Source organism: Macaca thibetana, chromosome 2 (assembly GCF_024542745.1).
Source record: "Macaca thibetana thibetana isolate TM-01 chromosome 2, ASM2454274v1, whole genome shotgun sequence".
NCBI classification, from domain to species: Eukaryota; Metazoa; Chordata; class Mammalia; order Primates; family Cercopithecidae; genus Macaca; species Macaca thibetana.
In genome coordinates, this window is record NC_065579.1 from 147,055,489 (window position 1) to 147,083,086 (window position 27,598).

The following is a 27,598-nucleotide window of genomic DNA, read 5'->3' on the forward strand; positions in this document are numbered from 1 at the left end:
GACTAGAGGCCCCACAGTGATGGTCTGTCTTATTGCCCTGACCACACATTCTGCAAGATTCCTCCTTTCTGGTGCTGGCTGACCTCCTGTGGGTTGGCCAGGAATGCAGGGCAGACAGCCGAATTGTAAGGGAGGGAAGTGTCTGTCCTCTTCACAGTCAGGTGCTCCCATCTCTCCAGAGCCTCAGCTGGTGTGCCTCCTGTGACTGGCTGCCTTAGTCACCCGAGGAGAGATGACCAGGAAAATCCAGAGAGAAGGCATTTGCTGGACTGAGGGGGATAAACGGACCGTGGAAAGGTGGATTGCTCCTTGGACCTCTTCACCTGCGGGCTGTCAAGTTGGGACAGAGCCAAGACAAGAGCCCTTTTTCAAACGTGTTCTTTCATCTTTTAATGGAGCTGGTTTATTTGGCAGGCTAGCAAATCCTGCAGGGCCCCTGTGCGGCCACTCTGGAGGGTCAGGGAGACACTGTGTGGCCGGCACCTGCAAAGGAGCAGGGGTGAGAAATGAGGAGAAGTGTCTGTCTGTGCAGAACCCCCAGTGGAGAGCGTGTGGGCTCAGAGTTAGGGTAAATGAAGGCACAGGCACACTGCAGACCCCGATGGGAGAGGCAGTGGGCGATGTTTCCATGGTGAAATGGAATACTGGGAGCCGGGTGCCCTGGCGCCTCGTGGCAGCCCCTCCTTACTCTAGGCTGGCCTCGCTGGCATTCGTCTTTGAGCTGATGAGGGACCAGACCAGTCCCAGGTTAGCACCTGAATCCACTTTCCTGCATTTTGGATAACACATATTGTGTCTTTCCTCTGGTTATAAAAGTGAGACCTGATCAGGGTAGATTCAAGGGAAAACAGCACTGCCTCAAGGCAGCCATGGAGCCCACAGGGTTAAGGAAGCAGGCTCCAGAATTAGACTCCTTAGACCAACCCGGCTCCACCACAGGAAGGGCTCCAGCAGGGTTTTCTACTTCAGGCCTGGGCCTCCTGCTCTGCAAGGAGCACCCACTTTCCTCTGCAGGGCCGCAACACCATTCGACTGGGAGGCAGGCTGGAGGGGCTTGGCCGCCCTGCCCTCTTTACTGGGCTCTTCAGTGACTTGCTCCACATCAGCACACCCAGCCAGGTGCAGCTGCGCACCCAGCCACTCCATCCCTCTGCTCAGAGGCAAAGCTTCCCCCTCTGAACCCTGGAAGTCAGAGCGATGGCTGCATAGGGTCCTTTCTCCCCAGGGGGGCACGGAGTTGGTGGATGAAGCTTTTGACAAGACTTTTCTATAATGGTCTTGCGGAGACAGTGATATAATGAGGCCAAATTAAAAAAAAAAAATGCAAACATCCCTCTTGTGCCTAAAACTCTCCTCAGCCTCCCCTCTCTCCAGGCAGAGGCCAGCATCCTTACCATGGTCTCAGGCCACGTCCTCCCAAGACACTGACACCTCTCCTCCCATGCGGGGGCCTGCATCTGCCTTGCTTCCCAGGCCTGAATCCCCCTCACTCTTGTTACCGGAAGGGGGTCCTTATCCAGACTCCAAGAGAGGGTTCTTGGATCTCACGCAAGAAGGAATTTAGAGGGAGTCCATAGAGTAACATGAAAGCAAGTTTATTAGGATGGTAGAGGAATAAAAGAATGGATACTCCATAGACAGAGCAGCCCTGAGGGCTGCTAGTTGCCCATTTTTATGGCTATTTCTTGATGATATGCTAAACAAGGAGTGGATTATTCATGCCTCCCCTTTTTAGACTATACTGGGTAACTTCCTGACGTTGCCATGGCGTCTGTAAACTGTCATGGCTCTGCTGAGACTGTAGCAGTGAGGACAACCAGAGGTCACTGTTGTCGCCATCTTGATTTTGGTGGGTTTTAGCCGGCTTCTTTACTGCAACCTGTTTTATCAGCGAGGTCTTTAGGACCTGTATCTTGTGCCAAGCTCCTATCTCACTCTGTAACTTAGAAAACCTCCATCGTCTGGGAATGCAGCCCAGTAGGTCTAAGTCTCGTTTTATCCAGCCCCTGTTCAAGATGGAATTGCTCTGGTTCAAATGCCTCTGGTACTCTCACCCTCCTTCCACCCACCACTCCTCCCAGAACTCCCTGGGCTGGAGAAGTCACTGAACCTCCTGAGACCCAGTCATGGTGTCCGTCAGTGCACTCGGTGGCCTCATAGACATGAGGTCTCCAGTGGACATTTGCTGCCATTTGTTGTGGTTACTTCCAGGGTCAGGGTCAGCCTCTGCCCAGCCCTTCTGTTCCCATTGTATCTCACTCTTAGAAATTTGTGAAGTCTTCAAAAGAACATTTCCCAGTGGCCTCCCTGTTTGCACATCTGCAGGTGCTGGTGAGTGTAAACAACCTGTCCCTGCCTGACACGGAGCCAGACCCTTCTCAGGACTCACCTGGGGTGAGCAACTGCAGGCACATATCACCAAGAAATCCGGGCGGGCTTGTAGGGAAGATACCAGCCCTGTGTTTTCACAGTGGGTTCTTTATCTTGTTGAGAAGGCTTTTCTTTCCCTCCTCAATCTTCGTCCCCTGCTTCCTGCTGTGTTTTGCCCTGAGCTGTAAGAGTGACAACCCTGGGTCTGGAGTTCACGCCCTGTACTCAAGCCCCTTCCCTGTGGCTCACTCACTGGGGGCTGAGCTCCACCGTTTAGTCTCTCCAGGGTCAGTTTCCTTTGCTAGAAAATGGGAAAGGAATCCCTACCTCACAAGCTTGTGGGGATCAAATGAAACAAACTCTGGGAAAAGTGCTTTGTGGGTTATGAACTCTCACACAAATACCACGTGCTGTTTTTACTGCTTGTTAAAGGCTTCACCTCGCTTTCCTTATGCAAAGCTATATTTCACCAGCTTTTTCTTCTGTAAGAAAATGAATGCTAAGTAAGCCTGGTTCCCTGAAAAAAGGGAAGTGAAGTGAGAGGTCAGCTCTTCCCATTCCAGCAGTAACAGGATCACCAGCTTTCTGTAGGTTCCCGGGGGACTCTTTGCTCATGGTAATGACATGGAAAGTTATTTTCAGACAGAAATATTTTGTAGGAGACTATTTAATCATTCAACAAAGAATTATCATGAATTTATTATACTTTTCATCAAATGCAGCACTGGGGTGTTTAAGAGTACCTAGGATCTGTTTTAATTGGGTGTCGTAAGACACACAGACATGAAAATGACTGTCATGAGGGGAGAAGTTTATTCCATTAACAGGTCCCTAGAAACAGATGGCAAAGCACTCCATGCAGGGTCCTGCAGGGGAGCACTGGGCGGGTCAGGGGCCAGAGGGAGAGGGGACTGTGGGCCGGGGCTTTTATTGTGGCTTCCAAAGGGAAGAACAGGTGAGGTGCAGTGAGCAGGTTTAGGTTTGATTAGTTTGAAGAATTTCAGGGCTCTGAGATGCAGGGCTGTCCTTAATTGTCTGGTGCCTGGCCCTGAGGTGATCAGGACAGGGGGACAGTGGCCTGGAGCGGGAAAGTCTGATAAAGGTGGTTGAAGTCCCATCCACTATGGGGTGGGGCTGTCTTTCCAGGATCAGCAAGTCCTGAGATGTTAAAGCATCAAAGTATAGAAAATTTAAAAATATAGTTAATACATAGAGACACAAAACTAAAAATATCTTAAAGTCTGCAAAGCAGGGTTCTTTAAAAATAAAAATAATAATAATAATAATAATAATAATAATAATAATAAACACCAAGAGAGCAGCCAGGCATGGTGGTGTGCGCCTGTAGCCCCAGTACTTGGGAGGCTGAGGCAGGGGATTGCTTGAGCCCAGGAGTTTGAATCCACCCCGGGCAACATAACAAGACCTTGTCTCTAAAACAAATATGTAAATACATAAATAAAACCAGGAGAAAAAGAATTCTCATTGCAGATGCAAAGCTACTTCTCAACAAACTCTGTTTCCATGGTGGTCAAGGAAACATATGCATCAGCTATAGCTAGAGTAATGGAATTGAGTTTCTTTGGTAAGTGGCCATTATGGAAACATTGCCGACAATTCATTTCAACAGACATTGATCAAACACCCACCTTCTGCTAGGCCTGTGCCAGGAACCTTAGGGAATGCACAGGTGAATAAAGTATGATCCTTGCTCTCCAAGGCAGACATGGGCACGTGCACTCTGCATTCCCTTCCTGAGTCCACGCAGACATCATTGTTCACTCAGGACTTTTTTGCGCCCCATCCAACCACACTCGCCTTAGAAGTCGCTGCAGCACAGAGCAGCAGGCAGCCTCTGCCACCAACCAGAGTCATGTGGCGCCCCTGCTCTCAGGACCCTCCATCTGTAGGGTGGGGGGTGGTGCTGGAGGAGGACTGTGATCAACTCACATGTGACGGGGCAAGAAGTGCTTCAGGGGTATGAAAGGGGTATGTTGCCTTTGAACTTGCAGTAGCTTCTTCTCCAATCTGCCTGCCCACCCCAAGCTCTCCATGACCCACCTCCTCTTCCGGAAGCTGCACCTGCATTGAGGGAATTACAGTGGATGCCCGTGGATGACAGGACTGAAAGGGCCTTAAAGGACTGGGGCAGGGTGAAGACATCAAGGAGAGGCTGCCCGTTCAGAGGCACAGGGCAGGAACGTGTGCGCATGCTTCAGGAACTGTGGGCAGGTGGGTGTGCACGTGGCTCAGAATGTGGCAGAGGAACCAGTAGGAGCCTTCCTGGGAGGCTGGGAATACTGGGCTGGGATGTGCAGGCTGCATTCTCAAACAGTGGGGGCTGTTGGACTACAACACCATCAGAGCAGCTTCCAGAAGAGGAGGTGGGTCATGGAGAACTTGGGGTGGGCAAGGAGATTGGAGAAGAAGCTACTGCAAGTTCAAAGGTAACAAGGGTCTCCACCCCTACCAGGATATGATGTGCAAAGAAGGAGACTGGATGTAGAAATCTAGAAGGACTTGGGGACCAATTGGATGTGGAAAGAGAATTAAAGTCAAAGATGACAGCCCTGTTTTGAGCCTGAATAATTTGGAAGGCTTACTGGGCTGTTAACTACTATGTGAAGCCCAGAAAGAGAGCCAATTATTTGCAAGCAGTCTGAGGAACTGTGGAACAGCCAGGAGAGTCTGACCATGGGTTGGCAGGGTGGATCTGTAGCTCTGGAAAGAAGCCAGAGTCAGAAACGGTTTATCCAGGAGATGCCTACATTACCATCAGAGTCAAAGCATGGGAGTGATACACTTGGACCAGGGAGAGCTCGCAGAGTGACCTGAGGCCTCCTGCACGTAACGTGTGTCAAGGGCAGGATCCTATAATGCCTCAAGAATATGGAGGCTGACTTATGAATAAGCAAACTGGCGGAGCTGAGCGGAAATCTGGAAATAGACTGGGCTTGAGTGAAAAGGGAACTTTAACACATGATAAGGATGACACTGCAATTCAGTGAAGCAGTGAAGGACTTGCTCATAAATTCTGCTGCGACAATTACGAACCATCTGCATTTTGGAACTTCCTATAGAGATGGTGGTAGCAACCACATTGTAGATACACTAAATGCCACTAAATTGGTACACTTTAACATGGTTCATTTTATGTGTGGTGAATTTTCTGAATTGAAATAAAGTCTGGTAAAAGATGGCTGTCTCTTACCCGACACCAAGACAAAATCCAAATGGGTCAAAGATTAGAATGTAAAACAATGAAACTATATCTAGAGATGGATGGTGGTGATGGCTGCACAAGAATGTGAATGTATTTAATACCACTAAACTGTACATGTAAACTGGTTAATGTTTTAGGTCATGTATATTATACTGCAAAAGAAATATAAGTCACAGAAAATATGGCTGAATTCTTTTGTAACTGCGGAGTGGGGAAGGCCTTTATCACCAAGAATCAAAATTCAGAAGCCATAAAATGAAAAGACTGATAATTTGACTATTCAAAAATAAGAATCTCAGAAGAAACCAAAAGTAAGAATTCTTCTGCTTGGCTAAATACAACGTAAACAAAGCCAAAAGACAAATGACCAACTAATGTACAAAGAGCTCCTAAATGTCAAGAAGAGATGCAAAACCCCCACAGAAAAAAATAAGCAAGGATGTGAATACTCAGTTTACTAAAAAAGAAGTAATGGCTCTTAAAATCTGAGATGTTCAACCCCACTTTGTCTCCTATCATATGAGCAAAAACCTAAATGTCAAACACACAGTCTGCTGGTCACGCCAAGAGAAAGAGACCCTCTCCGACATCTCACTCACAGAGTGAAATGCGACACTCCCACACGGAGGGGAATTTGGTAATACCTACAAAAATTGCATATGCATTTACATTTCAGCTAAGCAATCCTGCATCTAGGCACATACCCTGAAGATACACCAACATGCAGATGACATAAAATAGTCCAAGTTTATCCACTGCAGCCAAGTGTTTAATAAATAAGAGCTTGGATACAATCCAAATGTTTCCAATGAGAGAGTGCTTGAAGAAACTACGGTTCACCCCCACAGAGGCGTACTACGCAGCAGTAAGGCAGAATGGAGGCAGGTCTGGGGTCTGTGGCACAGAGTGACCTCCAGAATATGTTAAACGTGGGGGAAAAAAAAGACCTGGTAGAAATCCAGAAATAGAAAAGACTGTTTCTAGAGTAGGATATGTGGCGTACTATCTTTTAACTAAGAAAGGAGGAAAAATAAGAATAGATGGGTAGATGGATAAATAGATTAGACAGAGAATAGATAGATGATAGACTAGATGGATAAATGGATGGATGGATGGATGGATGGATGGACGGATGAACAGGTAGTTTTCTTATTTTTGCAAAAAGAAATGATTAGAGAAAAAAACAGAAAATAATTAGAATGATTAACCCTAGGGAACGAGCGGGGAAATGGAGGAGATGGGGTAGAAGTGAGACTTCACTGGAAGAATTTTTTAATATATTTCTGACCATTGTATCAGGTAGATGTTCTCATATTTGGAAAAGAAAATTAAATTGAAAAGCAAAAAGGAAAAACCTATAATTGGAAAGAAATTTAATTTGAAATTAATGCATCTAATTATCAAATTAGTAACATAAGCACACAGAGAAAATAATTATAACCTGTTTGTAAGAATTTGAACTTCAAACTGAATACTCTGGTCATTTATTATTGAACTATATTCTAAAGACAAAAAAATGCAAAGTGATTCTAGCTTCTTGCCATAGGCTTATTATTGGTGGCAATATTGGTATTGTAATTTTGACACTATGCTACAAGTAAATATGTTAATGCTATTAGGAACCAAGATTTTCAGTGCCAAAGAAAATAGATAAAATACAAAATCATAGAAGGTAAGAGAAAACTTTAGAACATTGATTTCTACTTCTTTGTTTGTTTGTTTGTTTCTTTGTTTGTTTGACAGCCTTGCTCTGTTGCCCAGGCTGGAGCCCAGTGGCATGATCATGGCTCACTGCCGCCATGACCTCCTGGGCTCAAACGATTCTCTCACTTCAACTTCCTGAGTATCTGGGACTACAGGTGTGCACCACCATGCTAGGCTAATTTTTTGTATTTTTTGTAGAGATGGGGTTTTGCCAAGTTGTCCAGGCTGGTCTCGAACTCCTGGGCCCAAGAGATCTGCCCATCTTGGCCTCCCAAAGTGCTGGGATTACAGGCATGAGCCACTGCGCCTAGCCAGAACATTGATTTATAGTTGAAAATATCTATATGGACACATGTTTTTTAAGAATTAAGTTTTCTTAAGTCTCACGTAAAAAAAAAAAAAAAAAGAATTAAGTTTTCCAGCTCTGCCTAATGAAGGGCATGAAAGCAAGGGCACCTCGATTGCATTGGACACTCCCAACTTTAAATCTTGATTTTTAAACACTGAAAGGAACTGGAGCTCCCTGGAGAAATGGTTAATTCCAAGTCTGGGACAAGGAAAGTATAAGGTGAGCCTGGTACATTTGTGTTGAGGAAGAGGGGAAGTTCTTGATAATGAATGGGAACACAGGAACAAGCCAAATGACACCATGAGGGGAAACAGTCAGATACAGGATGTGGGGCATTTACTAGCCTGGCCTCTCTAAGACTAAAGAAACATAGCAAACAAATACAGCATATGAATTTTGCATCCTGGTTCTAAAACACCAGCTGTAAAATACTTGCAGACAACTGGGAAATTAGAATTTAGATTGTATATTAGATGATATTAGAGAGTTATTGCTAATTTACTTAGGCAGGAAAATGGTATTATAGTTATGAAGAGAATGTCACTAAGCATGCTGAAGTGTTTACGGTGAAATGTTATAGTACTTATGGATTATTTTTATAACACTTTTTTATTCGGAAGTACCTTCAACTTCAAAGAAAGTTTGCAAGAATAGTATAAAGAACCCCTGTAGATCCTTTACCCAGATTTGTCCATTGTTTCTTCCTTCCTTGCTTGCCTGCTTGCTTCCTTCCTTCCTTCCTTCCTTCCTTCCTTCCTTCCTTCCTTCCTTCCTTCCTTCCTTCCTCCCTCCCTCCCTCCTTTCTTTCTTGCTTTCTTTTCCTTCCTCCCTCCCTCCCTCCTTTCTTTCTTGCTTTCTTTTCCTTCCTTCCTCCCTCCCTCCCTCCTTTCTTTCTTGCTTTCTTTTCCTTCCTTCCTTCCTCCCTCCCTCCCTCCCTCCTTTCTTTCTTGCTTTCTTTTCCTTCCTTCCTCCCTCCCTCCTTTCTTTCTTGCTTTCTTTTCCTTCCTTCCTCCCTCCCTCCCTCCTTTCTTTTCCTTCCTTCCTTCCTCCCTCCCTCCCTCCCTCCTTTCTTTCTTGCTTTCTTTTCCTTCCTTCCTCCCTCCCTCCCTTCCTTCCTTTTCTTTCCCTCTCTCTTTCTTTCTTTTTCTTTCTTTCTGTCTTCTCTTTCTTTCACTATCTGTTTTTCCTTTTTTTTTTGAGATAGGGTCTCCCTTTTGTCCAGGCTGGAGTGCAGTGGTGCGAACACAGCTCACTGCAGCCCCAACCTCACAGGTTCGAGTGATCCCAAGTAGATAGGATTACAGGTGTGCACCACCATGCCACCGATGCCCAGTTAATGTTTTAAATTCTTTTTTAGCAACAGGATCTCTCGTTATATTGCCCAGGTGGGTCTTGAACTCTTGGGCTCAAGCGATCTTTCCACCCTGGCCTCCCAAAGCACTGGGACTATAAACATGAGCCACCTTGCCCAGCCTGCAACTTACTTTTACAAGATTCAGCCATTTTTATATTCATAAATGTGTATATATACAGCAAATAAAATGATAACGTATTCTTTCAGTGTTTCTGTTCATTTGAAAGTTTTGTAGTAAGAAGCTGGGGAGGAGCCCTATTTCAAACGTTGGAAGATCAGGATATAGCGTCGAGTGAACAAAGCCCCACACAGAGCAGGATCTGTTTTGTGTTTCTTTGTGTTTAGGACTGGGGTAAAAATCAGGAATTGTATTTGTATTTGCATTTGCTTATAAAGAGGCTGAGACACTAAGAGAAGAGTTTAGGGGAAGATGGGGAATTGGGTGGATGGGAGGAGGTGGGAAAGGGACCGTCAGTGTACACCTTTCATATCACTTTGATTTTGTACCGTGTGAATCGAGTGTCTTTTAAGATGCAATTTTTAAATTAAAAATGAATGAATGAATGAATGAGTACAGAAATTAGCCAGGGAGGAAAACAGACAAAGACAACACAGCCAGATAAGAAGGAGGAGAGCCAAGGAAGTCCATTTCCAGGCGCACCCCATGACAAGGTCAGCAGGAGCATGTGGTGCTGAGTGAGCTCAGAAGAGGATGGGGTAAAGGCCCACTGGGGTGGACTCAGCTGAGGGTTGCATGGAGCCTCTAGGGCTGGAGAGAGAATGTAGGTGGGGAAAGGGCCATGAGTGTGAATCACCCCTTAAGTGGGAGGGGAAGAGGGAGGGAAGAGGGCGGCTTGAGGGCTGTGGATGAAGGAGGGAGGACAGGGATGTAGCTGACACGAGGAGCAGGCTGGGCTGGGAGTGGTTGGAATCAGAAAGGGGGATGCTTCCAATATAGAGGGCCGTTTTGGACTGTCCCCTTGTTTTCAAAAAAGCTGAGTGATACTATGTCCCCAGGATTATTAGGTAGCATTGCAAGTTTTGGGAGCATAGAAACATACGGAAGAGATGCCCAGATGAATTTGTTTGGAGACCAAGCCTGTGGGAAGAGGGAGCCTGTCACTGGGCAGCCCTGGTGTTGCCTTGGCTCAGCGTTTGTGTGCAGCCAGGCCTCAGGCTTTAGAGTGAGAGCAGCAGCCCCTGCGGAGGAGTAGGGGCTGTGTGCAGAGAGATGTTCCACATGGATATGGGGGATCATGCCTCAAAAATTCAACACAGAATCACCATCTGACCTAGCAACACCGCTTCTGGGTATTACCCCAAAGAATTGAAAACTGGGACCTGAAGAGAGATTTGCACACCCATGTTCACGGCAGCATCATTTGCAATAACCAAAAGGTGGGAACAGCCCAAATGTCCGTCGACAGATAAATATATAAACGCAACATGGTCCATCCACAGAATGGAATATGATACAGCTTTATAAAGGAAGGAAATTCTGACATACATGACTACATGGATGCACCTTGAAGATACCGTGCTATGTGAAATAAGCCAGACACAAAAAGGACAAATATGACCTGATTCCACTCAAATGAAGTCCCTAGAGCAGTTAAATTTATAGAAGCAGAAAGTGTAATAGAGGGTGCCAGGGGTGTGGGGGAAGAGAGAGTAAGAAGAAAATGGGAGTTGGGGTTTAATAGCTAGTATGAGTTTGCCAGGGCTTCCATAATGAAGGACCCCAGACTGGGGCCTCGACAACAGACATTTATTGTCTCACAGTTCCAGAGGCTGGAAGTCCAAGATCAGGGCACCAGCAGGGTTGGTTTCTCCTGCACGCTCTCCTTGTGTGGTAGATGGCTGCCGTCTCCCTGCATCCTCACATAATCTTCCCTCTATCTGGGTTGTAATCCCCTCTCCTTACAGGACACCAGTCATTTGGATTAGGGCCCACCCTAAGGACCTCATTTAACTTAATCACGTTTTTTAAGACCCTGTCTTCAAATAAGGTCCCATTCCAAGATCTTGGGGGTTAGAGCTTCAACATATGGATTTGGGGGACACAAGTCAACCCATATCAATTGGTGTGGAGTCTCAGCATGGGAAGGTGAAAAAGTACAGAGTTGCACAATAATGTCCTTGATGCCACTGAACTGTACATTTAAAAATGGTTCAAACAGCAAAATTTATGTTATGGATATGATAGCACAGTAAAAAGTAAAAATAAATTTTAAAAGAGAAAACTACTCAGAAGGGCAAGGAAAAGGGGAATGTTGCCGAGAGGGTAGTGGGACCCTCGGGCCCAGTGGGATGGTCAAAGAGACCATGGGATGGTGGCTGGGAAGGTGGGTGCGGGGGACGGGCCAGTGGGAAACACGGGAGCTCGGGGCCTGACAGCAGGAGGGTCTCCAAGCTGGAGGTCTGGGCAGCCTGTCAGTTCCAGGTGGTGGCCGTTATTAGTGCAGCAGCCTCCCCAGAGGTGGCAGAGGCTTAATGAGTGCTTCAGGCTCTCAGCAGGGAAGGTCTGGGCAGCCCCTCTGGCTGTGTGGTCCCAGTTCTCCAGAAGCGCTTTCTTTTTTGCAATTTTCAAACCATCACAGCTGCTTTCAGCCTGAATGTGAAGCCACAGCCAGTGAGTTGTTTCTATAGCGACTGATGTCCTTCAAAGAGGGAGAAAGTGGAGGGCCCTGAGGAAAGAACAAGGGGGTGAACAGCACAAATAGGTGACAGATTAAACCCAAGAGGGAGAGAGTGTGACCTAGTTTCACTGCAGCTTCGTCGAGAGCTTTCTGGCAAGCACACCCAATGACTGCATATTATTTTATGTTCGTCATGTTATCTTCACATAAAGCTGTAAGATGAGGGGCTAAGTGTACCACTCTACCTGGTGAAAGGCCAATATTCAGGCACAGCTGCCAGGGGCAAGGAACAGGGAAAACGCAGGAAAATTCTGAGCCGTCTTCGTCTTACTCCTGGCCACTTTGCAGAAAACTGGGCATGCTGAGGCTCTCTGTGCACCTATCCTTTTTCCCTTCCTTGGAAACCAACCCCAAGGGAGGCTTTGTAGTATTTACACCCTGGCTCGTCGCTTCCTAGGGGTGTGATCTTGGGCACGTTCCTCAACCACTCTGTGCCTCAGTTTCATAATCCATAAAAAGTGGGAGAGAAGAATTCCAACATTCAAGAGTGGCCGGAAATAGTTAAAATGAGGTGACACGTTCAGGCGCTCAGGAGAGAGAGGCGGGTGACTGCAGTGAGGGGACCTCTGGGCTTGGGCAGGAGTCAACCTGGTAACTGCAGCTCTCTCTCATCTCCCATTCCTTTCCAGTTGGCCACGGACAGAGCGAAGGGGAGAGGATGGTAGTGTCTGACTTCCACGTTTTCGTCAGAGATGTGTTGCAGCATGTGGATTCCATGCAGAAAGACTACCCTGGGCTTCCTGTCTTCCTTCTGGGCCACTCCATGGTAAGCAGACCACAGAAGACCCACATCACATCCACCCTGGCTTCCAGCCTTGCAGGGGGAAGGGAGTGGCCCTGACTCCCCGCCCCTCCCCCCGCTCTCTGCCTGCTGGCATGATGTCTCCCTTTGTGCCCTGCACTTGGAGTTCCTGGGCGATTCCGTGCTTAGGAAACAAGGGAGGCTGCCAGCCGGTCCTGACTGAGCAGCTTGAGTATGTGGCCTTTTGGAAAACTGATCTTTTTCTCAACGCTCTTTGGCCCACTTGGTGCCATTTCATAGTGAGGCTACTAAGAGCCACTTCTTGGAGGGGGGAATAGCTCCTTCATCAATAAGAAGCACACGAAATGTCCCCAAACCTTGTGTGCTTTTTTCAGAATTGAATGATAACTAGGGACAAAGGGTCCCCTTGGAAAAAATTCCTTAAAGCTTACTCCAACTCCTTCCACCTTTTAAATACGTAAATCGAGCAAATATCGTCTTAAAATGTAACAGAGCAAATGTAATCTTAAATCGAAGGCCTTAAACTGGCAGCCTCCAGGTCAAATCTACCTACAGAAAAAGTAGGCTGGTTGGCTGACCAAGAGGTATCGAACTGCTTGAATTTATATCCCTGGGGACATTTCACCAGGGTAGGCGTTGCCTCTCGCCCCTTGGTCACTGCCTGGCTCTGTCCTTAAGTTTCTCTTACCTACCCAGCCCCTGTGAGCATTTGCAGTTGCAACCCTTGCTTTTAAGCACCTTTGTGCTTTAGCAAACACGTGAGGCCTCTCTCCAGCACCATCCACATTCACTCCCATTTTTCTTGGAATTTAAATTTCTAGGACCTTTACTAAACCAGGAAAAAGTATAGTATAGCAATCTATTATTATGATCACATTACCCCCCACCAAAAAAAAAAAAAAGAAAGAAAACAACCCTCCTATTAAGCCTGTCGGGATGATGAATTGGGGTTCCGCCAGCTTTGGGCTTGAAATGAAGTGGGAATGTGTTATTGTTTAACTTGCGGCCCACAGGCAGGAACCTTATTTATAACTCTCTGAAATGTTTGCTCTTGGAAAACCCAGAGAAAAAAACATGTGTAATAAAATAATTGCAGATCTAGTTTATCCAACATTTGATGGTGCCTCTTCCAAGGTAGTCCTCCTCAGGGCTCTTGGCCAGGACTGCAGCTTAAGAGGACTGCATTGGTCATGTTTATTAGAATTATGGCATTGGTCGTGTTTATTAGAATTGTGTGCGCTGTTGCAAGCCGAACACAGCAGCTCTGCCCGTTCTGCATTACAGGGAGGTGCCATCGCCATCCTCACGGCCGCAGAAAGGCCGGGCCACTTCGCCGGCATGGTACTCATTTCACCTCTGGTTCTTGCCAATCCTGAATCTGCAACAACTTTCAAGGTAAAAGGACCTTCCAGTCTATACAAATTCCTGCAGGTTTCCCGGGACATGGGGCTTCCATTTGTAGCCTGAGTCTGTGTAAAAGGGCCAAAGGCCATCCTTGGACCTCAGACAGTATTGCGTAAGGGTTTGGACAAATATCCCACACTGTTGCCACCGGGGTTCTGTAATTTCTAAAGGCAGGTGCCATTTTCCCCCAAGACAAAGGATAATGCCTTCCTGTTTGTGCATGTTTTGTTGATGAACTTTAAAAGGAGAAGAGGTTAGACTTGTTATTAGTCCAGCAAAGTCACATTTGTTAACAAGTCACAGTCAAGGCCTGGGCTGTTTTTCATTGACTATTTGCCAACTTCAGCAGAAAGTGAGCAGTGAGAGGAACTGCAGGTACTCCTAACTGCAGTACGGAGTCGCATTCACTGCCGCGCTCCTCCGCCCCAGGCACTTTCGACCTCTGACTGTGAGGGATCCGTCATTTTGTTCTCCTGGTTGGAATGACCCACAGGAATGACATACCCCGTTAGGTGCTGGGACTCTGGGCTGCTTTTGCCAAGGCAAATGAACCAACCAATGATACCTAGAGGTGGAGCAGGCACTTTCTCTCCCTGAGAAACGAGATGAAACCAGTGGCCTCAGCAGGGCTGCTTGCTTGTGACTCTGGCTTGTTGACAAGGTATTGGTTTAGACCCGGCCTTGAGGGCATCAGACTTAAGGTAGATGCATAGCCCCAGTGAGGGTGGAGAATCCATGTATCCACAGGGAATCCTCAGTCTCACCCCAGTGCTGGGCAGGGGCTGCTGCCTCCTGAGCCAGTTCCAGAGACTCTCAAAAGAGAAAGAGGGGAGGCAGTAGGTCATGGTGCCAGGTGTGCTGGGCAGCCATCCTCCACAGGCTTACCCTATGGACTATGGGATCATTTAAATAATGACATTAGCTCTTATTCCCCCACCCCACTCTCCTCAACACAGCACAGGGAATGAAACCTTATAACAACATCCTCAAAGGGTTTCCTTCAGCCCATGACCACAGACTTGCTCCTGGCTCTAGAGACAGTCTTTCAATTAAATACAGAAAATCTCAGCCATCTGAAATGGGGCTGGGCTTGGCAAAAGAGAAATCAGGGACTATCTGATAGTTTAGCTAGAGAACGATGATTTATTTAGTTTGCAAGAGAGATGGATGATATCTCATTTGAATTTTACTCCAGTTTAAGGAAATCACGGACTTACTGAAATCGACTATCATGAGTGAATTTCAGTGCAGTGTGGGACAGTACCAGGGGTCTGTCACAGAGTGATCGAGGTCCCTTAGCATCACAATGCCTGGATGTGCACTACCTCATCATTGGAACATGCCGGGGGAGGCATGACCTACTCAACATCTCCCGTGACTATGGTTCTAATTATTTAAGTAGAATAAGCAGGCCCAGACTCAGCATCAAGGGCGTTCCTGCTGTGTTCCATGAGATTTGCTGTATGCAGGTCTGCAAAATTCAGCCAATGCCAGGCATGCACTATGCTCCTCTCCCAGGCATTTTCTCACTTAACTCCCCTCCAGCCCAGGAGCAGGTTATAGCAGCACTTTCCGGATGGGAAAACCTGGGCTTAGGAAGGATGAATGGCTGGTCAGGATTGTGCAGCCCTTGTGATGGGTTTGAATCCAGGGCTGCCCACTCCACATCTAGGATATTTCCCCAGGGGAGAAAGTGGATGTTTCTGCAATCAGTGTTTTCCCTTACAAAAAAGCCAGGGACTGCAGGACTTTTCAGATAAAGTGCACCATGGGTACCCTGGCAGGTGGTCCTGGAGGTGGAACGAACAAGGTTTCCTCCCAGAGCCTCCTGGGCTCCATACTGACCAGGGGAGGGGGCACTTCTGGGCAAGGCCACCTCTGTGATCTTTCAAAGCCTTGTGCTAATGGATCACCTTGTGACATCGGGAGCCAGCTGCCCCTGGGGGAACACAGGTCTCCTCTTATTAACAAGACAAATTAGGTTTCCCTTTGCCCCAGACTTGAGGGCCCAGCCTCCACTCCCTGAAATCTGTTGCTGCTCCTGCATCTCTGGCAATTTTGGCTGACAAAGTCCATGATGCATTCGTCCACCCTGCCCCTGGAAGGCTTCATCACTCTTGGCACATTTTCTAGTCTTGTCTGACAACCTTCCTGAAAGTCTCACAGGATCTATTTTTTAATGTCATTTAAAAGTTTTAAGAATAAGACGTTTCTATGGTTCAAAATTCAAAAGATATGAAAGAGGATGCAGGGAGAGTCTCTCTGCCCGTTGGCATGGGCAGCAACCCATGGTACCAGCGAAAGTCTCTGCATCTCCCGTCAACGCTCACTCCATTTGTTCTTCTTCTTCACACAAATGGGAGCTTGCGCCATGCATGTCGGGGGTACTCTGTGTTTGCTTTTGTTCTTTTGGTTGGTGTGTTTGTTTTTGTGGGTTTTGGGTTTTATTTTGTGGTTTTACTTAGCAACCTTTTGGTGCTCCTTCCCCATCAAGACCTACCACGGGTCCCACTGCAGGGATAGGTCCTGGTTTAGGGAGGGTGCCCTGGGGTCATTTCCAGTTGTTTGCTCTTATGAGCCTCAATGATGGAACAATTCCTAGAGCCCACCTCCTCCCTCCTGCGTTCTGGATGGGAAATCTGTTTGGTGGTGGGGGTGAGGGGCTTCCCTGAGTGTGGCTGTGAGTAGCAGCAGAGCAGAGTCAAGTCCCAGCCTCCTGACTCCTCAGACAGTGCTCAATCCCTCAAGCCGTTCAATAGTTTCCCGGCACCAGGCGCCTTCTAGAGCAACTCCCCCAGTTAGTAAGGGGCAGCATGAGACGCCCAGTCTATGAGTACAGCCTGGCCTGTGGAAGACAGCCAGCCCCCACCCCCTGCAATGTGAGAACGCCAGATCGCCCCCACCCTCCTAAATCTCGCCACCATCTGGTTCTTATGTGGATGCTGGTTTTCAACAAGCTGGGATATATTTAGCCTGGAGATGAGACAATGAGGACGGATGGGGGGCCCCAAACATTGTCTCTGCTGAGAAAGTGGTTTCGCAGAGAAAGTGGCAGAGGCAGAAATTCAGAAACGAACCCTCCACGCGTCAGAACAAATCTGGCTATTTGTGAGGTCGCTCCGTGGGGTTTTCACCGTGGCTCGCGGCTCGTGCCTGGCTACAGAGGTGGAACTGTGGCCCCCCAGCTGGAAGAGTGTCAAGCTCCAGGCGCCCCTCGAGATTTCCCACCCTTACTTGTCTGGGACAGCACTCAGGAGCAACTGCAGGCTGCAGGGCCCCTCCTTTCTCTGGGAGCCTCTTGGGAGAGAAAAATCCCCCTGGGCTAAGCTTGAGGGATGGGGGTCTCAGCCTACCGGGAGTAATCGTTCTAAATGACCTCTCGCTGTTTGCCAAGGTTGCCCTTGGGTTCCCGGGGCAGCGATGCAGGAGTCAGCCAGTGCTTCAAGATACTTCCACTCCCCACCAAGAAGGGCACTTCGCCCAGTAGGGAGAAGGGGATTGCCACTGGGAGCCCAGTACTCGGTGCCTGACATGCATTGTCTCCGTTCCTCTCCAGCACTGCCCTGGAAGGAGGAGAAATTATTCCCCATTTACAGACAAGGAAACGAGGCCAAATGCCTTGCTCAAGGTCAGCTTGAGCACGAGCTCAGGCCAGCGAGCGTGCCAGGATACTCCCTTTCACCCCAAAACACACCTGAGATCAGCTTCCCTTGACAGAGCCCGCTCCCATCTGAATGTCACTCATCTGTTTTTAGCCATAGAATCCAGAAGGCCCTTGGGGCAGTGGGAGGTTGCAGGGATGGAGGGGAAATGAGTTGAACATGGCCACTCTTTCAAGCTTCAGGTGAATTTGGACCCAGGATTCCAGAACTTAGCTATGCACTGGCCCTTTGGGCAGCAGCAATGAGCCGCCATGGGTGTTAGTTCTCCTCTGTCCTGCGGGCACCTGCTCTCTAATAGCTAATAGCTAGGTGTTGGGCTTTCTAGACACCTGTGCTTCCAGGAACCAGCTGTCTTCCTAGCAAGCCTCCTGCCACACATCTTTGGTGAGCCCCTGATCTATCAGAAAACAAGTATCCTGGCCTTCCCAGCGAGGGTCACTGGCAAAGGATCACAGCACTTTGTATTTTATGACGGCCTTAAGGTGTCCTCTCGCTCTCAAGAAAATCTGGTGCAACCCCGAGGGTCCCTGCCGTGTCCCCCGCATGGCCGTCCCATGACCCTTGTCATAGTGCCGCCCCGTGGAAGGCGGGAGGGTCCTAGCCTCCTGTGCACAGGTCAGCCTGGGGGAGCCACTTAGGAAACAGCATCTGTAATTGCCTTCCTCATGGCAAGGCTTTCACTGGCAGAAGTGAAATTCACTTAGAAATGATCACAGGGAGCCATTAAAACCTTCTGGATCAATAAAAGCATTTGTGCCTGTCTCTAGTATTTAAAGTGGCAGGCACGATGGTGCAGCAGGAACGCCCCTCAAGCCTCTTGCTCATCAAGATGTTGACTTCAGCTGTGGGAGAGTTGCCCTGTTTGTGGGTGACTGCATCATTTGTTGCAAAGCTGCATGTCACGTGCTTTTCCTGAAGCCTCTACTTTGAATGACATTTGCTCACTCGTTCAGTCAACCAACACCTATTTATTGGGCCTCTCCTTAGGGCCAGAAGCCAGGAAGAGAGTTAGGGACCTGCTCCAGAGCAGTGGGGTCTCATGCGGCTCTCCCGGCATCCCATCAGAATTAGTTTAATTATCCCTGTCTTATAGATGAAGAAACTGAGATCATAGACTTTCTCAAGGATTCAGGATCAAAGTTCAAATCCAAATGTGCCTGCCTCATGTCTCCAAGTCTGGTTTCTCCATTTCATCACCTGTCTCTTCCAGGGTTGGGGTCCGGTGACTGTGTAGCCATTTGTCATGGGTTTTGGTCCCAGTTTATCCTCAGGCGATGACCCTTGGGGTCTGAGTTGAGCTGGCATAATTGGGAGCTGTGTGGTTGCACAAACCTGGCTTTGCCAGGGTCATGGGGCAGGTGCAGGGGGTCTCACCTCAATGGGGGAGCCATGCAGGGGCTCCTCTCTCCTGAGCTGGATCCAAGGCTCTCTCAATGCTCTTGTAGGATTATTCGGGGATTTTGAAATATTCGATGGAAAAGGCATCAAGAACGTTACAGTTTTGGATTCCAAATCCTTTTTGGGTGAGCAACTCCCCTCTGAGGCTTCCCTGGTATGCTCACAGCTCAGGGTGGAGGTTGTGGGAGAGCGGGAGCAGTAGTCATCTGATCAACCTTGGCAATGCGATCCATCCAGGTGTGGGACCTGCCATGACTCCTTCCTTCCCCGCTGCTTCCTCGTCATGTGACCTCAGTGTCCCCTGCTCAACCGTTCTGCCTTCCTTCGTGCACAATCAATCTACTTCCTCTGCTTAGCTCTTTCTACTCCCATCCTACCCTTTCCTCCTTTAAGAGAGATTAGGCTCATGAAATCAACAAATATTAAACGAGCGGCAGGGAAAGGGGATCTCTTTTGCGGTTGTTCAAAGCATCCTGCCCCTGAGTGGCAGCTCTCCTCTTTCTTGGGGCTTTTGTGGGGAAGAGGCTAAACACTTAATTTTTTTTTAAGCCATGAAGTTATCATTAAAAGTTTTGCCTCTACACAATTGAGTCTTGTTGGAATGTGGCTTGGAACTTACTATGCAATTTTAGAAAAAGAGCTGAAGGTCAGGGCATGCAAACATCTCTTATGGTGGCTCCTTTGAAAGGGCAGCTTGCCCTGCATGAACATGTGCACCCCCATCCTAGCTAGTGCCTGTCAGAAGCACTTCTGCTCTGGCTGCACACAGGATCACTAGGGAACTTTAAAAAGGCACTGATGCCAGGTCCCCACTTCGGCCAATACAATCAGAGTCTCTCAGGGCGGCACTGGGAGGAGGTGTTTGTGGTGTTTCATGGACACACACACTGCCAGCCCCTGAAACTTCACCACGCACACGAATGCCCAGGAGCCCTGCAAAGCTACAGACCCTGACCCAGAAGCCGGGTGACCCTGGAGCCACTGGTGCTGCTGGTGTGAGGACCACACTGAGCAGGGAGGCCCTGGGATGTTGGGATGGGTGTGCTGTGCCTGCTGCCATATGCCAACTGGATTGAAGGAACAGAACAGTACAGACGGTTCCATCTTCCTGGGAAGACAGGGAATTACAGATCGTTTTAAGGGAATCCCAGGACTCTAGAAGTCTCCTTCATGGGTTTCTCTTTCTGTACCTTTCCTGTGAATGGTATATCCACCTGGGTCCCCTCCTGCCTCTTTGTACACTCTCTCTGGTGTAATTTGCACCCAGGGCTTCAGCAACCATCTATGCACTGAGATCTTTCTGTTCTTGGGGTGGCATTCCTAGGGATTTAGTGCCAGGACACGCCTGTGTGCGCATTCACTGGGAAAAGTCTGCAGAATCTGCACCAGGCGTTCCTGGAGGGCGTGTTCCTCCGTCTACATTCGTGATAAAACAACCAGTTATTATCACTAGGACACCAGTGCCTCATCTACACTATCAGCCACAGGAGTTTTACTGTTACAAGCTTGTCCTTTTAGGCGCATTCCCTCATCCTGAACCTGCTGGCAGCAGCTCCTTTAGGGGAGCAAGGTGGCTGCTTGCCCCGTCAGTCCTTGGGCAGCCAGCGCTCAGCTGGATGCATGCAGCGGAAGTCACCTTCTGCCTCCACTCCTGAGCAGGATGTGCTCTCCCCACATCTCCTGTTTGCGCTTTCAGCAATAGATCATTCACAGCTATAGGAGGGGGAGGCCCCCGGGCCTTGGCTTTTTGTACCTGGAAGGGGATGGTGAGGCATTCCGCTGCCAGGAATCGCTTCCTTCCCTCCAGGGAGCAGCCCCTTGCATTGTTCATTTTCTAAAGCAAATACGTCTCAGGAAGTGGCTCTCCTCTTTTTTTTTTTTTTTTCCTATGAAGCTCTTTTCTTAAAAGCTTCCTTTAACTGCAAAAGTTCCTCTGTTCATGGAGGAAGAAAATCAGGCTTGCTGGGTGAGAGGACAGAATAGGGCTTGCTGTAATTCTCTCCTGGAGGCAGGCTCTCTCTGGCTCTCTGTTCCCCCTTCCCCATCCCCTGTGAAACCACTTCAAGGATGGCTCAAGCTGTGCTGATCCTTGAGGCGCTGATCCTAAGCTGTCAGCATCTTCTCCAGAGCCTGGAAGTAGAGGCCTTGTTGCTTTTTGGTATAAAACTTTTGGGTTAAAAGGTGCCAGCTGCAGAAACATATGTTCAAGGATGAAGGTAAGTCTGTCTTCACAAATGACCGATCTTGAAAATGGACCGGCACCTCCGGGCCCAGGTCCCCGCAGAATCAGGTGATGGGTCCCCAAAACACAAATGGTGGCACAATGAGAAATCTGGTGGTGGGCTTGAACGAAATGGCGTGGATGCTGGGTGGTCTCTTGCTTTCACCTCTGTGGCAGGCACTGCTGAGGTGCTGGGTCCCTGGGCCTTTTCTTGGCTCTGAGCCATCTGGTCAGGGAATGGGTAGGAAGCTGGCTTACATAAAACAGCCATGTCCCTGAGAAGGCTGTGCGGGCCCCAGCAGGCAGGTGGGCTGACCTGGGAGCAGCGCCTGCAAACCTGGCATTTGCACACCATCCTGTCACACAGAGCCTTGCTGCAGTTCCTGAGCATGGCGGGGATCCCCCCACAGCTGGCAGCCCCATGTCTGCCCTGGCTGCACACAGATTCACTAGGGAATTGTTAAAAGGCACTGATGCCAGGGCCCCACTTCAGCCGATACAATCAGAGTCTCTCAGGGCAGCACTGGGAGGAGGTGTTTGTGGTGTTTCATGCACACACACACTGTCAGTGTCAGGCAGAAGTGATGGGGTACTGAGAACAGCAGAATATCTAGAAGTGAGTTCTTCATAACTGTGGAACACAAAAGTCTTCCCTCACAGTGTGGCCCTTGATCACTACTGCTGGAGGAGAGAGCTGAGGCCCTGGAACACTCGTCCTTACACAGCCAGAGTCTAGTGAAGGCCACAGAGCCACAGCCCACTGCCTTTATGCACTGATCCACTCCATTTTCTCATTTTTAGATTGTTTTAACCTTTGAAAGCACAGATCCCAATGCAGATGAGCTCCCAATTCTTGGAGTTCACAGACATTTGATCCGTGTTTGAAAATACCCTAATCCTTGTGCAGAGTTCCCAGAATTCCAAGTTTTCCTTTCCCAGGCTTGTTCTTGGAGCTGGCCCATGACACCAGCTGGACTCTTGAATGTTCCCGACCCATCATGGCCACGCTGCAAGGCTTCTGATTGTGCAGACACACCATGCCCCTGCACAGTGATCAAAGTCAGGCTGCCACATGCTTCTACACTAGACGGTCAAAGTCAGACCCCAGGGCTCAGCAAAGCACCTGGCACAGTGGCAGCTGCAGAATGAGATCTGCTTGCCTGGATGCCAAGGCTGGAGGGCAGTGAGCTTCCTCCTCAGAGGCAGGGGGCTGCCACCTTTGCACTAAGAAGGAATTACTGATTTCCAACATTTGAGAAAAGGGGAGTTGACCGCATGGAACTCTGAATAGGTTCATGCACGTGGAGCAAAGCCCTTTAGGAGAAAAGCCCGTTTTTTGCTGTCTGCCTGATACTGGATGGTTGAGAAACAATCGTGGTGGGCGGTCATGCCGCACTTGTGCAGGCCAAGGACACAGGAAGGTTTAGCCCTGGCCTACAGGGAGGGTGGGCAAGCACAGCAATCTTGTCCCCCAAAAGAACATCAGCGGCCGCTGATGTTGAGACCCACGGGAAGGTTAGAGCTCTGGGTCACATTTGTGGAGAGAGACACAGACAGCGACAGAGACAGAGTAATCCAGGCCATGTGGCATAAGAACATAAAGTGGCCCCCCAGCCCGGGGCCCCTCCCATGGACCTCGTGGTACTGAGCCTCCATTTTCTTACCTGTTCAGTGGAGATGAAGCCTCACCTCCCAGGGTTTTTATAAAGATCGGGAGACTGGCCGGGCACCGTGGCTCACTCCTATAATCCCAGCATTTTGGGAGGCCGAGGCGGGCAGATCACAACGTCGGGAGTTTGAAACCAGCCTGACCAACATGGTGAAACCCCGTCTCTACTAAAAATGCAAAAATTAGCTAGGGGTGGTGGCGCGTGCCTTTAATCCCAGCTACTCAGGTGGCTGAGGCAGGAGAATCACTTGAACTGAGGAGGTGAAGGTTGCAGTGAGCCGAGATTGTGCCATTGCACTCCAGCCTGGGCAACAGAGCAAGACTATGTCTCAAAAAAAGAAAAAAATCGGGAAACTGTGCCCAATGCACCAGAAGGTGCTTCCTCGGTGCCCATGAGTGCCCTTGCCCTCTGCCAAGGGTACTGAGCATGGGCCCTGTGCCCTTGATGTGCACTGAGAATTCACTGCTTGCCACCTTCCGTCCGATTCTAATTTCAGCATTTCACGGCTCACTTTTGAAATAGCATCTTTCATCCCCAAATGTCTGTGCACATTGCAGAAATGAAAACTGTCCCTCTCTGAAGGCAGAAGTGTGAGATCTGGGTTCTCTGTTTTCCTGGGAAAACAAGAGATCCAGAAGGAGAAAAGGGGGAGGGGATGGGAAGGTTTGGGCCTGAATCAGGCTCAAGTTCAGTGAGCATGTATTAAGCTCCTGCTGTGTTCCCTGGGCTTCTGCACACAGGGTGTTATTCACCTTCCCCGTGGTCCTCTGGGGGAGGGTCAAGGTCCCACTGGCAGCTGAGGAAATGGAGGCTCAGCGATGTGGAGATTCCAGCCCATGTTCACGAGTCAGCAGAGCTAGGAATCAAACCCAGCTCTCCTTCCCTCTGCCACACAGCCTTCTCATCGGGATGGTGCTATTTCTACTTCCGCCCGAGAGAAATGGATGCACAGATCCTCTGTGTGGTTCCTGTGGGCCCTCACGCGCTGTCCTGCTTCGTGCTCAGCTGATCTGGGTGATTCTGCGCCTGCCGTGTATTTTCAGTACCCCAGAGAAATGGCCTGGGTACCAGAGCTCAGCCGGGACAGCTGTTGCCAGTGATGCAAAATTACAACCCATGAGCAATCATGGGGAGGTATAGAGCAGGCAAAACTCAGACGCGACTTCCCGCCTTGGGCGTGGTGGCTGCCTGGCCAGCTCTCCCAGGTGGAGCAGAGCCAGGCTGAATAGAGGCTGAGTCAGAAGGGAGAGTCCTTGGGCATGCAGGCTTGAGGATGCAGGCTTGGGAGATGAACCTGGCTGATGTTCAGTTTGGGCGTCACTCTTTTTAATGTACTGTAAACTGTCACTGCGGAAGAGCCGGGCGTGGATGCCACTTGTACTCACAGCTCTTGTTTTCCCTCCCCCGCTAGGTCCTTGCTGCAAAAGTGCTCAACCTTGTGCTGCCAAACTTGTCCCTCGGGCCCATCGACTCCAGCGTGCTCTCTCGGAATAAGACAGAGGTGAGAGGCTTTCCGAAACCCCAGGGGTAGCTTGGGTGGCTGCCCCCATAGGGAATCAGAGTTTTGGCTCCAGCCTTGGCATTCTCTACTGCCCTTTCACCGAGGCCCCGTGCAAAGTGACGAGCACACAGTGGTGCGTGAGACATGGTTGGCTTCAGGTTTGGGTGAAAAGGGTGGGTTGGCTATGATGCCTGAGCTGTGTTCTAAACATGAAAGGAGCCGACAATGGAAGTTGAGTGTGTACCAGTCAACTCTCTTGGTTGCAAGAGACAGAAACCCAAGTCAAAGTGATTTAAGCAAAAGCAGGGATTTTGTGGTGAATGGAACTGAAGGCTTCAGACATGGCTGAATCCAGGGCGTCAAAAGTCTTATTCTCCATCGGTCTCTCCCCAGCTCTCATCTCCCCTGGTTTGGCTTCATTCCCAGACAGGCTTTCCCCCATTGAAGGCCAAGAGGGCCACCAGCAGGTTTATCTGAGCAACCCCAGTGGAAAAACAGCACCTCTTTCCAGCAAAAGTCTCAGGGCTGATTCTTACTGACTGATTGTCCAGGCCTAGATTATTTGTCCAGGAAAGGAGGGTAGTATTATCCCCACCCACTGAGAGTAGAGGAAGGGGATCCCTGGGAGTAATTCAGAATAGTGGTAGCAAAGGAAGGACAGACCCATATTGCAGATGAGCGAACTGAGCCCCATAACGTGGGAGGACTTGCCTGGGGTCAGCCAGTGGTGAGGCTAGCCTGGGAACTTGGGTAGGTGTGGTCTCCAGCTGTGCTCTGTCTAGGTATGGGAGAGGGTTCCTGTGGGCTTGCAGCTAGTGGGTAGGAAGCATCCAGAAGACACCAGAATAATCTTCATGAATAAGCAAATAAGTTTGCCACTCTTCTGCCTTAGTTGCCCTCTTGCTTTAGGAGTTTGAAATCATTGAATCACTGGCTCCCTAAAGGGCCCTGGGAAGTGGAGTGCAGTGCTCTGGCATTCTGGGGATGTTCCCAAACTTCTGTGGGCCGTTGGACTCTAGCTTCATTATAAAATGTGGCCCCCTGGCCCTCTGAGTCACTTAGAGAGTGGGCAACTCAAGAGGAATAGCCCGTGGTGTGCAGGAAAGAGACTTTCTAGATCAGGGGTTGAAACTCCCAGGCCTCTGAGGGCCAACTGCTTAAAAATCAGACTGGTGAGAGACTAGCGAGCCATGAGGCCTGTGCGGAGCCAGAGGGCATCCGATCTGTTCAACCCATCCACATTAATTTAAAATTCTAATATAATTTGGTTTCTAAAGCCCAGAGTGCTTCCCAAACCCACATCTTGGGGCCAGGTTGGGCCCATCAGGGGCCAATGTGTGGCCCCTGGTCTTTCTGAAAGAATATCTGAGTAAAGGAAAAATCTTTAATTCCAAAAAGCAGATTCATACGGTGAAAGAGCACAACTTTAGGACCTAGAAAGACCAAAGCCAAATATACACTGTTTGATTTAATCCTGACATGAATGAGATAGACATTAACCCCATTTCACAGATGAAGAAACTGAGGCTTGGAGAGGTGAAATAACCTGTTCAAGATGGCACAACTAGTCAGGGGCAGAGGTGGGATTTTAGCCCATTTTATTCAAAAGTCCATGCTTTGGTGCCTCCCTCAAGCTAGTAATTATGATAATTAAGCTCTGTTTCCTGTTTTACAATTGATTGCTGGTCCACGCATCTCATGGCCATTGCTCTGTGTATGGGACCCACTTTGTCAGGGAAACTGAGTGTGGGGTGGGGACTCCTGCTTGAAGGCGTGGTCTCTGGTAAAACCAGTGATCTTTGTGGCAGCGGTGCCAGGACAACAGTAGGTTTGAGAAAGATGGATCAGGGAGGGAGGGGCCTCCCTTTGAGACAAAGCACCCAGGTGCAAATCCAAGTTGTTTATCTGAACACCTGAAAATACATGGGCAAAGAGGAAGAAAAAAAGAGGTACTAAAAAGAGATTCCAAACCCTCTCTGTTCAAAATCATCCAATTTCAGATCTTTTCTCTCCTTTTTGCAATAATGAGATATTCCTCAGCCTTACTCAGGACAGAAGCGCCTGGTGGGGCTCCCCTCCTCTGTTCCTGCCCCACCCACAGCCCCCTGTCTGAGCCCTCCTGCCTCAGGTTTCTGGCTGGCCAGGTCATCACTTATTTAGAAACACTAATAAATGTCCCTGCTGAGAAGACATGAGGAAGGGAGGTGGCCGGTCAGCCCCAAAGCTGGACTGCAGTCGGAAAAAATCAAGAGCACGCCTTTCCCTCCCTCGCCTGCTGCAGCTCTGCATCTCCCTCTGAAAGTTCTGCTGAGCTTTAAAAATAGCAACGCCGAGGGGAAAATGTGTTGGGAAAGGCATCTAACATCAGGGTGTCTTGAAGCACATCTTTAGCTAAGACATTTCCCATGGAACCCTGCAGCTATAAAAGCCTCAAACCGCAAAGAAATGTTTGCCTAACAAGCTGAGTGAGCAGGACTACGGGGATGGGCCACTGGCCGGCAATCGAGGGTGCAGGGGCCTGGGACTGGAGGGTGCACAGGTCCCAGGGAAGATCTGGAATTCTCTCTGAAGGGAATCAGGTTGGCTCTGTTGCCAGAATGTCAAAAGCAGAATGTTTGGTGTTTGCTGTGACAAGCGTTCTCACAACCCACCCAGCACTGCTAGCAGGCTCTCCTCACTTGCCTTGCCCCGCAGCTGCCACCCTATAGAGCCACATTCTCCCTGCATGTGTGAAGCCTTCGGGAAAAAAGGCATGAGAAGACTTTTTATTGTCTCAACACTACCCAATGCACAATGATGGCATCATTCTTCTTTACCAGACACTAGAGCCCTTCTGGTCTCACCATGACCCCAGGAAGTCAGTCTTGTTACCAGTATTTGTAGTTGTAGAAGTGTGGGCCCAGAGAAGGCAAGTCACTTGCCCAAGAACACACTCCGGGCCAAGTGCCCTTGGCACTCAAACCCAAGGAACAAAGAAGTTGCTACACAGACATTTACTATGTTTGTCAATGCATTTAGGGACCCCGATCAGAACATCAGAATACTGACATGGTAATCATTCCCCCCAAAAAAGGCTTTATCAGAATGTGATGAATCCCCTCCTACTCTGAGAAGCCTTGAATGTGATTCTAAAGAGTTCTATGGCCAAGGACGCTGTGGGAGGAGGTGAGGAGGAGAGGTTGCTCAGCATCTGCCCATGCCCTCAGCCATCCATATACTCGGGAATGCACTGCTTCCTCTCCCAGGCTGTGGAAGGGGTGGAGGCAGGAGGCAAAGAGGC

At 48.9% G+C, this 27,598-nt stretch overlaps 1 protein-coding gene across 4 annotated transcripts in view; it reads left to right on the top strand.

Moving 5' to 3' along the window:
• Positions 1–27,598, top strand: part of MGLL (monoglyceride lipase) — a 136,578-nt gene that overhangs the window by 90,956 nt on the left and 18,024 nt on the right. For 3 of the 4 annotated variants that reach the window (XM_050781753.1, XM_050781754.1, XM_050781752.1), the window contains exons 4-6: positions 12,329–12,465; positions 13,747–13,857; positions 24,229–24,318. In XM_050781753.1, the coding sequence (XP_050637710.1) occupies positions 12,329–12,465; positions 13,747–13,857; positions 24,229–24,318 (338 nt within the window). Of the gene's footprint in view, positions 1–12,328; positions 12,466–13,746; positions 13,858–18,973; positions 19,052–24,228; positions 24,319–27,598 lie in introns of all 4 variants that reach the window. The other variant, XM_050781756.1, reaches the window with a different exon arrangement.